Here is a 12,154-nt window from a genome sequence, read left to right on the forward strand (position 1 = left end):
TGGACAGGAAACGTGTGTGCACATCGTAGTGTGGATAAGGACCCAAGTCGTACTTAATTTGTGCAAGAGATCTGTAACAGAGATGTTCTAGTACTTAATGACAGATGTAGACTTTCTAGTTGATTGACAAGAGCAGTTTTGAAAAAAAAAAAATGGCGAATTCTCTCTGAAAATCATGACATGTCTGGCTTATAAGAAGGCCTTATAAAGGTGCTTTTTGTATAAAAACTTAAACATCTGACCAAAGTTTGTATACAACAAAAAGTCACTTATAACAAATAAATTTTTATCTTACACCTTTTAATATCCATGTTGAACTTTAGGATAAGGCCACCTGCACACTATCCGTTTCGTCTTTAAAGAACAAGGTATTTTTTAGATGCGTGAGAAGTTTCGATAAATGTTGTCTATGGTTTAGCAATTTAGAAAGTTAAATTGTATTGACATTTTTGTTATTACCTAGTGACTTATAACTCTTAACTATTACTGTGTGCGAGAACTGTTATTAGGGATAGGGGGACCTACAGTTTTAAGCCAAATAGAAAGCAATTTTCATGACAGGAATAACTCTTGGAGGATTTGTCAATTCCTCGCAAGATGCAATACATGTCAAAAAACTTTAGATGGCATAGGCAGGGTGTTGGCACGATTTGGTGGCAACAGAAACTACTTTTATGAACTGAAACACAATCGTCTTGTGAAGGAGTTATAAAATCCTTTAAGATAAATTTTATTAATGTTTATTACATATAGCTATATTTATATTATATTATACTTACATTAGTTTCTTATCTTAGGATTTTTTGTTTTTATACAATTAGATCTATGTAGTATAGTTAAGTTGTTAGCTCTTTGCGTGCTTAATTACAATTACAATGATTAAAGTTTAAAAAAATGGATGCCAATTTGTATGGCGGAGACTTCCGGCATATTTGTTTATCCGAAAGCTGCTAGCCACCAGGGAGGTGATACATTATGACCTAACAACCCGATCATACTGCGTTTGCCACAGGGTTGTTAACACTCCCCCTTGGTAGTTCCGACCGTGGGCTAACATCTTTCTCAGCTCTGATATCTAGAACAGCTAATTTCACTGCTGGCTTTTCATAAACTCCACTTTGTGTTTGCACAAAGGCGCTTCGAACTTGGCCGTCTTTAGAAATCGTAGTTTGGATTACACGACCTTTGGGCCAGCAGTTTCTTGGGCTCATTGGATCGACAATCAGGACAATATCACCCTTTTCAATAGGCTTCACTGAAGTAAACCACTTGGTTCGGCGGGTAATTGTCGGAAGATACTCCCTTACCCAGCGTTGCCAGAAGCGTTCTGCATACTGTTGCGATATAAGCCAGTTTCTTTTAAGTAATTTAGTGTCACTGTCGAATACTGCGGGTGGTTTGCTGCCATTTGAAGACCCCAAAAGAAAGTGATTGGGAGTTAACGCTTCTTCGCTTTCGTCGTCGATGGGAATATAGGTAAGTGGACGGGAATTTACTATGTTTTCTACCTCTATAAGCATGCTCCGTAACAACTCATCCGAAGGATTTCTAGTTGGCACTATGTCGTAGAGGGAGGTTTTTACTGACCTCACTAGCCTTTCCCAGCTGCCCCCCATATGTGGTGACCCTGGTGGAATGAAGGTCCATTTGGTATCGGTTGTCGTGAACGTCTCCATTAGTTTTTCAGTGTTGACTTCTTTAAGCGCCTCTCTTAGTTCTCGCTCAGCACCATGAAAATTTGTTCCGTTGTCGCTGAAGATCTCGATGGGAACGCCACGCCTTGCCATAAAATTTCTGAGAGCCAAAATGCACGAATCTGCCGATAATGAGTGTGCGATCTCAAGATGAATTGCTCTGGTTGTCAGACATGTCAACAATACTCCCCATCGTTTCTCGGTTCTTCGAAGAATACTCACATTCATAGGACCAAAGTAGTCGACTCCGACGAATGAGAAGGGTCGACAGAATGGAGCAATTCGTGCTGGTGGGAGTTGAGCCATCATAGGAGGTTGCGGTTTGGCTCTGGTATTTTTGCAATCTTGGCAGTTTTTTCTTACAAGTCTTAATGCAGATCTCATATGAGCGATGTGAAATTTTTGGCGCAGTTCGTTTATAACGGTTTCGTGGTTTCGATGGTTGAAACGGACGTGAAGATCGGTGATGATTAGCGCGGTGATGGGATGATTTCTTGGGAGAATTATGGGTTTCTTAACGTCTTCGCTGACATCAGCAGAGGAAGGTATCCTGCTATTCGCTCGAATAACCTTATCTGCGTCTAGGTATGGACACAGGTTGTAGAGTATGCTGCTCTTTTCAACGGATTTTTTGGAGGATAAGTCCACCATTTCATCCCAATACTCACTAGTCTGGGCTTCACGAAATAACTCAGCTTCGGCAGATCGAAGTTCTTCTTGTCTGAGATATCCCTTTCTCTGCTGATGAAGAATACCTGACTTCCTTTGATGTCTCTTAATGCTAGTGTTGTGGATGAAGCGAAAAAAGTATGCTGCAGTCCTAATTAGCCGTCTCCAACTTGAGGTATCACTGATTCGAAAATTTTCTTCTTTATTCAGCGTATGTAGGTTGACAAAACATGTTTTTAACTCCTCAACTGTGGCATTCTCAGGGGGTATTTCATTTGGCCAAAGATTCGGGTTAGTTTTCAAAAATTCTGGACCCGTAAACCACCGATTGGACGCCTTAAACTCGGGAACTTTCTGCCACTTCGTTCCTTCATCAGCAACATTTAACTTAGTGGAAATCCATTTCCAATCGGATATTTCTGAGAAGTCCAGTATTTCGCTTACACGATAGGCAACGAAAGGTTTGTATCTGCGGTGATCAGATTGAATCCAGCTTAGAACATTTTTTGAATCCGACCAGAAAGTACACTGGGAAATACGGATCGTGTGTGATTTTGTAATGACTTTCGCAAATCTTACGCCGAGGACTGCCGCCTGAAGCTCAAGCCTTGGGATCGATAAGCTTTTTAATGGAGCTACTCTCGTTTTGGCACCAATCAGGACACAGTTTATATTATCGTCATTTGCGATTCTCAGGTATGCAACAGCGGCGAAACCATTTTCGCTTGCATCCACGAATACGTGCAACTGAATTTCGGAACTCGGATCAGGATTATTGACGATATAGCATCTCGGAATTTTGAGTTTCACGATTTCAGGCAGGTATCGAATCCATTTCAGCCACTTTTCTAGCTCCGCATCTTTGATATCTTCGTCCCATCCGATATTGGATCGCCATACATCCTGTAGAAGTACCTTAATGTACATGAGGAAATGTGCTACGAGACCTAATGGGTCGAAGATCGTCATCAAAATCCTTAGAACTTCTCGTTTCGTTGGACGTTTGTGACCGGAAAGAATATCAGATTGAACTGCACTGGCATTTATTTTATAGGTAAAGCAATCAGATGCAGTGCACCACCACATGCCTAAAACCTTTTCAGTCCCCATTTCCACGTCAAGAGCAAGATCCACTTGGTCGGTTGGTTCAGATTTCATTGCTTTTACGACTTCAGGTGAATTAGAAATCCAGTTCCTAATGAAGAATCCTCCTTGTAGGTGTACGTAACAAATTTCTTTAGCCAATTGTATAGCCTTCTCTTCCGAGCTTGTACTATCCATCAGATCATCGACATATTGATTATTTTTGATCGATTGAACAGCTCTTGGAAACTTGGCGGAAAATTCATCGGCATTCTTTCTGATCACATACTGCGCGCTGGCGGAGGCAGATGTCGCTCCCATTATCATTACCTGCATTGCTAACACCTCAGGTTCAACTTCCTCGCTGGTACTCCATAAAAACCTTTGAAAGTGTTGGTCTTCCTTGCGAATCTGAATTTGGTGGTACATTTCCATGATGTCTGCGAAGATTGCAACTAGGTCTTCTCTGAATTTAAACAAAACAGCTATAAGTGATGCAAGTTGACCTGGACCCCTCAAAAGCATAGAGTTCAGCGATACACCTTGAACGGTCGCTGCTGCGTCCCATACTATCCTTAGCTTCCCAGGTTTGTTTGGATTGAAAACAGGAAATATAGGAAGATACCAACAGCGGTCACCTCTTTCAGTTACTTCTTCTTTTGTGAGCTTTCTAGCATACCCTTTTTTGATAAATTGTTTGATCTTCTCGTCTAGGGATTTAGCCAGCTGCGGCTCCCTCTTCATTCTCTTGTGAAGACAAGCTAATCGCCTTTTTGCCATGGGAAGACTGTTTGGTATAGCGAAGTCGTCGAATTTCCAGAGCAGCGATGTTTCGTAGCGCCCATTTTTTCGAATTGTATTGGTATCTAGCTGATCCAGCGCACGCTTGTCTTCAGTTGGCATCAATACCTTGTCTGCGTTTGATATCCCGAAGTTATCCATACAAATATAATCTTTAACTAGACGCTGCAATCCAGTATCATTGCATTCACAGATGTGAAAATTGTGGTGTTGGTATCTTAATTCAACGTCATGTAACTGTTGAGAGCAACTACCATGCACTAGCCATCCCAAACGAGTCTTAGTTGCGACCGGCTCTTCGGTTCTCCCTTCTCGACATTTTAGAGGAAGTCCCAATTTTGTATGCTTCAGGCCAATTAACAAACGTGGAGATTGATTATCATACGATTCGATGGGTAGTCCTTTTAGATGTTCATATTTATTCTGTAGGTCTTCGAAATTTAGAGATTGATAAGGCAGCGATAGGTTCTTCACAGTGTGAACATCAGACAATGCGTAAATCTTAGCATCATGTACTGTGCTTGAAATTCGGAGAGTGAGCAATTGTGACTGGTTTTCATATCTATTAGTGTTGCCAGTCCACTTTAGACACAACGGCTGTGGTTTACCCTTCATATTAAGTTGGGTTGCGAGTTCCTCGTCCATCAAGGTCAAGGACGAACCATCATCCAGGAAGGCGAAAGTCTTAATTTGAGATTTATTTCCATACAGGATCACTGGTACGATTCGAAATAGGGTGGATTCACAATTGTTACGATGCGCGTTGCAATGGCTTTTCATATGGACCGAAACGTTTCCTTTCACCTCTTGAATTTCTTTCTTGATCGATTTCTCCACGTTGTTCTGGTCATTGTGCAATAGCGGATGATGTTTGAAGGTGCAATTGTCTTTGCCGCAAACTGATGTTAAAGGGCAATTCCGTATATTGTGTTTCTTCAAACATCTTCTACAAAGTTGGTATTCTCTTACCGTTCCCCACTTTGAGGTTCGACTGAGCTGCTGAAATTGTTTACATACAGCCACTGAACTACAACTTCCTTGGCAAACGTAGCACTTATGTTTTGATTCGTTATTATTTGCATCAACCTGTGAGTGAGAATTAAGGAATCCGGATTTTGGTTTGATCTCTCGAAATCGACTGGTACCTTTGCTCTCTACAGATGGCGTTTGAGTATGTGGAACTAGCACCCCGTTGGCGGCTTCAGCAAGTTGGTAAATCCATGCACTAAAATGGGAGAGAGTGCAATCCGGCAACATCATCTTATAGATACCCCAGTTCAGGAGGATAGTTGGCGGAAGTTTACCTTCAAGCTGAGTCAGGAGCGAGGGGTTGTTTAGATGAGCGTATAATCCTGTTGCTTGTATAGTGGCATATAAGTTTTGAACTTCCAAGGCGAAATTCAAAATTGTCTCTAACTTCCCATCTTTGGGTGGAGGTGTCGTATTAACCTTTTGAAGCAGTGTTTGGATAATAAGCTCCGGTCTTCCATAGAGAGTCTTCAGCCTCGAAATGACTTGATGAAAGCAATTCGGTTGCAAAAGTAACCATCTGACTGCGGTTTTTGCCTTTCCCGTCAAGGCCTTATTAAGTCTCATCACGTTCTCTTCATCTGTAAAACCACAAAGTTCGGTACTCCTTTCAAAATTGGATATGAACAACGGCCATTGTTCAGGATCTCCATCGAAACTTGGTAGGTCTTTGGACATCAAATGACGCGCAGCTATTTGATTTTTACTTAAGCTCCGTGTTTGTGGTTCACTTACATTTGGTGGTAGAAAAGGTACTGTTGGAAGGGGCGTAAATAATGCTTGAGGCGGAAACTGGTGCTGTGGTGGTACGTATGATGCTCGAGGTGGTAACTGCTGCTGTGGTGGTACATATGGTGCTTGAGGTGGAAACTGCTGCTGTGGTGGTACGTATGGTGTTCGAGGTGGGAATTGCTGCTGTGGTGGTACGTATGGTGCTCGAGGTGGGAATTGGTATGTTGAATGTTTGTACATAACTGGAGCATGTTGAATTTCCGTTGACCTCTCATTGGACTTGCACAAGTTTCCGGGCCATAACCTAGTAAGATCACAATCATGACCATTGTATTTCAATTTAGGCTCAAATGGATGTTCTTGACTTGGATCTGAATCTTTATGAATCAACTTTGACTGCGACAAAGGTTCGCGTAAATCATCTCCTAACCACTTATTCACTTTGGTGATAGAAATTGCTTCGGCATCGGTAACTGATGATCCGTCTTCCCGTGGCATCTTGCTCAAGATTTTATTTTTCTTCTCCAAGTACTCTTTATCTCTTTTCTCCTTCAACTCCCTTTCTTCACTTAACAACTGCAGCTCTATCTGAATATTCCTCTCAAGGGCAGTTCTAGACCCTCTAGAACTGATCGAGAAATTTGACAATGATCGTGGCTGACTCGATAAGACAATGGGATTTTCCTTTAAGAAAACCTTAGTCGAATGTGTTGCAGGATATATTGCAGCATCAACAGTGTCAGTAAGGTGTGGTGCAGCAGTTGTATGGATACACGAAGCATATGAGGTACCATGTGTAACGTTAGTGCCATGGGTATCAGCACCAACACCCGTTGTTCGGGTTGCAGCAGCAGCAGCAGAAGAATGAAGTCTATTAAAATCTGGATACGAGTTGATGATACTGGAAGTGGAAGCGGCAGCGGCACTAAAATCTGGATACGAGTTGGCGATACCTGGAGTGGAAGTAGCACTGAAAATTGGATACGAGTGGGGTTCAGAAGTAGAAGTAGCTGTAGTAATAACAGGAGCAGTAGCAGTAGCAGTGATGTGTTGAGTAGCGGTGCCATCTCTAAGAAAGGCGGCATGTGTTGTGGGTGGCTTAGTAGATACGGGTGTATCCGAATGACCAATTGTATTGAAGGTTCTCGTGGCATGTGATGCAGCGTTCTTTCCAAAAAATCGTCTCGGAATAGCACCTCTACTAATCGTTCCGGCTGAATCGGCAACAACGTTGGATAGGTGGTGACTAAAGGTGGCAGCAGTTGACATGGAATTTGAAAATCCATCGGTGGTTGCACGTGTCGATGTTGACTGCACATCTCTTAATGTGATGTCACGTCTAGAATCTAAATACAAGCTGGATTCAATGTGACCTGCTTCAAAAATATTTTCATGATGAAGTGCTATCCTAGAGAATGTATTATTTACACAATTTTTCAATGTATATTTATTAATATTGTTTTCGATATATGACATGGCAGATGGGGCAGTATATGAGGCAATAGGGGGGGCAGTACAGGCGGTAGATACAACACCATATGATTCGGTGTATGTTCCTGTACTTACGGCAGTATTCGGAGCAAAATTCTGCTCATCGTGTATTGATACGCCCAGGGTGTTATTAACACTACTTGGCACGATACTTGACGTAGTACGTAACGCCGTGTTCGGCATTGTGCATGACCAATTGCATTGGGTTTCACTCGCAGTACATGGCAGCGAATTGGCAGAATCCAAACCAAAACTTGATGAGGGGTTCACCGCATTGTTGGAGGCGGTGGTAGCTGGCACAGTATATGGTGCATTATATGGCATAATCGCTTCAGCAGCATCTTGAGGGACTACTTCTCTAACAACACTAGATAAAGGGGAGCACTTACCTGACATTATTGCACAAGAGGTGCCGCAAACCCAGCTTTCTTGTTGAATAAAACTATCGACACCGGCGCAGCTGTAGTGATGCCAGGTTTGGCAGACATCGCACTGAACCATATCGTCAACAGAATCGGGTCCATCGCAGTCGACACAATTGTATTCCTCCGCCGATGGCAGTGATTTCTTTGTTTGGTGCGACCGCGAACGGGTAGCCTTTGGGGTCTTCTTTGGTGGCATCCTCACTTAGTGGACGGCAGATGATACTCCAAATCCAGATTAATCAAATTATAATGATTTTATAAATTGTTGGCACGATTTGGTGGCAACAGAAACTACTTTTATGAACTGAAACACAATCGTCTTGTGAAGGAGTTATAAAATCCTTTAAGATAAATTTTATTAATGTTTATTACATATAGCTATATTTATATTATATTATACTTACATTAGTTTCTTATCTTAGGATTTTTTGTTTTTATACAATTAGATCTATGTAGTATAGTTAAGTTGTTAGCTCTTTGCGTGCTTAATTACAATTACAATGATTAAAGTTTAAAAAAATGGATGCCAATTTGTATGGCGGAGACTTCCGGCATATTTGTTTATCCGAAAGCTGCTAGCCACCAGGGAGGTGATACATTATGACCTAACAACCCGATCATACTGCGTTTGCCACAGGGTTGTTAACACAGGGATTAAACTCAAGACCTCTGGAATGACTTTCCAACGCACTAACCATCATGCCACCTTTACTACATATCGTCCAATATATCTGTTTAAGAAATACCGCTCGGACATTTTCTAACAAAACTTTGAACTACTAACTGCTATCGCAAAATGTTCCCAATTTTCTAGTATAATAATGAAAAATGACGGATAAACTCCCTACTGTCAGGGTGATCTGCAGCTGTCAAAATTAGAGTAGCCATTAATTATTTTTTGACACTTTCAATGTTTACAACCATTACCTTGATCTTACAGACACATTCTGCACACTTCTTCTAAATAGAAGACAAGATAATTTTGGATTTGAGTTCAGAATTGGCCAGAAGCACACAATGTCAAAATATCAAATTCCAAAGGAATTCAACGTTCATTAAAACCAACGTACACTTACTTACATATGTCAAAATCTTTTGTATCTATATTTGAAGTATTTTATTGGTGTTTTTCCTTACAAGTTCTAAACCAAACCACCATTAGAACCTGTCAGATTTAAACAGAACGGTTATTGGAATCTTTTTTTAAGTATTGAAAGAGTTTTTATTGACACATAAATAGGTGGAAGCGAACCACACAAGTTAAAAGAAAAGCGACTATACTTCTTGTCAAAAACCTTTTCTTAAAAGAATGTGAAAACATATGAGTAGGTATATTCCAGAATCATAAAAGAAGGTCAAACAAAATCTCCTGGCTGACCTTTAAGACTTGAAAGCGTCATTGGAAAGGTCTGAAATGATTTAATTCTGAAAAAAACCTCTATGAGCAAATGTTAATCCTTCACGCCTTGCTTTATACCACACAATTTCACAACCAAACCATCGCTATCATGCCACGCCCTGATGTGATGATGAAGGTCTATTCCAAGAAAAAGATCATCAAAAGCTCGTCGAAATATTTATCCAAGAATATTTATAAATTTTCCAATTTCCTCACTTTTCTAATGTGGTTATATGTACATATAGTTAAAATTTTCTCTCTATCGTTTTAGTCCTGATTTCGAGCCGACAAAGTACATAAATTTAGTCGGAAACCATTTCAGGCTGAACCCTCTTTTCCTCCTTTTTAAACATTTTCTTTTATATTTGTTTGTTTGTCATATTCCTTACCAAACCAACCGACCCTCACATACATACATATATAAATTTCCAGGGATGAAGTAATTGGAAAAAAAGTTATCGTTTGAAGAACACAATTTTTAATGGTTGCTTTTGAGCTTCGTTCGTTCTAATGTTAACAAGATTCAGATCGCTTCTACTCTAGCCCCTAGAATTCATATACATATATAGGTAGGTGCAGGAATAGAAAGGTAGGTTAGTATAGGATAGGATAGGATAGGACCGAGCGCAAAATTGCTTATTTCATTTTTCCTTTTAGCTGGAATCCATTGTACTTGTATATGTATATCCTTTTCCATTGATAACGCTGAAGTTGCAGTTCCAACCCCAATTCGTGGTATTCTCGTATCCTTTATTCATTTATAGTAAGCATATCGGATTCTAAGAAGCTTTCTCTCAACTGCCTTGCCCGGCCTGGCCCAGCCCGGTCGCCTCCACCAATATAGCCCCATACCATACTCAACCCATCACAACCCATTAACTTGAATCATCCTCTTGAGGCTGCTTGATAGGGATGAGGATGGGGTTCTGGTATGAGTAGGGTCGTCATCGTCAGCCAACCCGCCTTCCGTCACTGACACCGCCACCGTTGCAGCAAAACAGAATGTGCGAATTAAAATTCCACTCCTTTTGGTCCTTTTGTTTGGTACAACTGTTATCGTTGTTATTGAACCCTGGAGCTGACATGCAACCAGAATATCTTCACCACGCCCAAGAAATTCGTAGAAATTGAAATCAATTTTTGAAATTTTCATTTCAGCACGAGGCTTTGTTCAAGGTATATTCATTGGAAAAAGAAGTAGTAGTAGTAGATACCTACACTACATAAATTTTATATATATACATATATAATATATGTATATTTTCTTTTGATATTTTTGTTATATTATGAAATAAGCTGATTTTTTAAATATTAAGAATCACAAAAGTCGCATCAAATAGATTGCTAGAAGCTACATTCCCTTATAACTTTACTTTTGATACATGTATAAGTATATACAACTTATGTATGAATTCGTAACGGTATGGATTTATTTTTGTGGTTAAATGATGTTGGATGAGATTCATTCCAATATTCTGCTAATAAGTGGAAAATTCAGCGACTTTCTAACTTGACATTTGAAAAACAACAACCAAACGTTTTGAAATCGGCGGTATTAGGCTCTTCTGAAAAAAACTTCATTACGGTATTCCGAACTTCAAACACCAATTAATAATTGATATTTTTCAGTTAATTGTATTGAATGTCATTTGTGACAATTAATTATCAATATTGTTGATCTATTGTGAATAATTTTTAATTATCTATTTTGAATGAAAAAACACCATGTTTCATAATTTCAGCGATTTCAGAAATCAAGTCATTTTCACAAAAAACTGAATCATCAAACTTCTATTTTTCGTCAAAAAGAAAGCTAAACTTTCTCAAATAAAGTAACTCACCGAACCTCACTGAATCGATAGGAGACCTTGAATCAAAGGTGAAAACCTTTGAAACTTCGATAAGTAAAGCTTTTAGAGACTCTTGCCCCGTTAAATATAGCCGTAAAACCCTTCTTTCTTGGTGGAATTAAGAACTGTCCAGTCTTAGGAAAATGACGAGGACAATTTTTAATATCTGCCACAAACATAAGTTTTACCAACCATATAAAGACTCTCATAAAATTTACAAGCAAGCCCTGTCATCAGCCAAAAGACAAGGCTGGAGAGAATACTGTCAATCAATCGAAGACATAAAGGACTCCGCAAGGCTCAGCAAAGTTTTATCGAAGGAACATTGTAATCCTTCATTTCTAAAAAAGCCTGATGGAACCTGGATTGCAAGAGTGATAACCCCGAATCGCTTGAAACCACAGAGCTAAACGTAGCTCATGTGGAGCAAGTCAATTCCGAGAAAATATTTTGTGGGCCATCAATACTTTTTCTCCATATAAATCCCCAGGCATGGATGGCATACTGCCAGTTATGCTTCAAAAGTAGTATGATGTGTGCAGATCCATGGCTGGAACAAATTTTCAAAGGATGTCTCCTTCTCAAACATGTGCCCATGTCGTGGAGACAGGTAAAAGTAGTTTTTATCCCGAAAGTGGGTAGGTGAGGTCGTGAATCCGCGAAGGATTTCAGACCAATAAGCTTAACATCTTTTGTGCTTAAAACCTTAAAGCGCATTCTTGATTACCATATTAGAGAAATCCTAGTTGGACGACCTCTCGAAAGCTCTCAGCATGCTTATCTTAAGGGCAAATCTATGGAGACTGCTCTACATGAGGTAGTGCGTACTGTAGAACAAACAATCCATTATAAAGAATTTACTCTTGCCACCTTCCTAGACATAGAAGGTGCTTTTAACAACGTCCTTACCAAAACCATAGAAGAATCGCTCGTTAAGTTCGGTGTAGAAGACTTCATTCGAAAATGGATTATTTCCATGCT

The 12,154-nt window shown here is 40.0% G+C and overlaps 1 protein-coding gene across 1 annotated transcript; it reads right to left on the reverse strand.

Annotated features, from left to right (window-relative positions):
- Positions 1-992: 992 nt before the first annotated feature.
- LOC129951549 (uncharacterized) lies at positions 993-7,682 on the reverse strand. The gene is made up of 2 exons (XM_056063763.1): positions 7,483-7,682; positions 993-7,416 (listed from the first exon to the last, which is right to left on the reverse strand). Exons 1-2 carry the CDS (start codon positions 7,680-7,682, stop codon positions 993-995), a joined length of 6,624 nt encoding a protein of 2,207 aa, XP_055919738.1.
- Positions 7,683-12,154: the final 4,472 nt, after the last annotated feature.

Source organism: Eupeodes corollae, chromosome 1 (assembly GCF_945859685.1).
Source record: "Eupeodes corollae chromosome 1, idEupCoro1.1, whole genome shotgun sequence".
Lineage (NCBI taxonomy): Eukaryota > Metazoa > Arthropoda > Insecta > Diptera > Syrphidae > Eupeodes > Eupeodes corollae.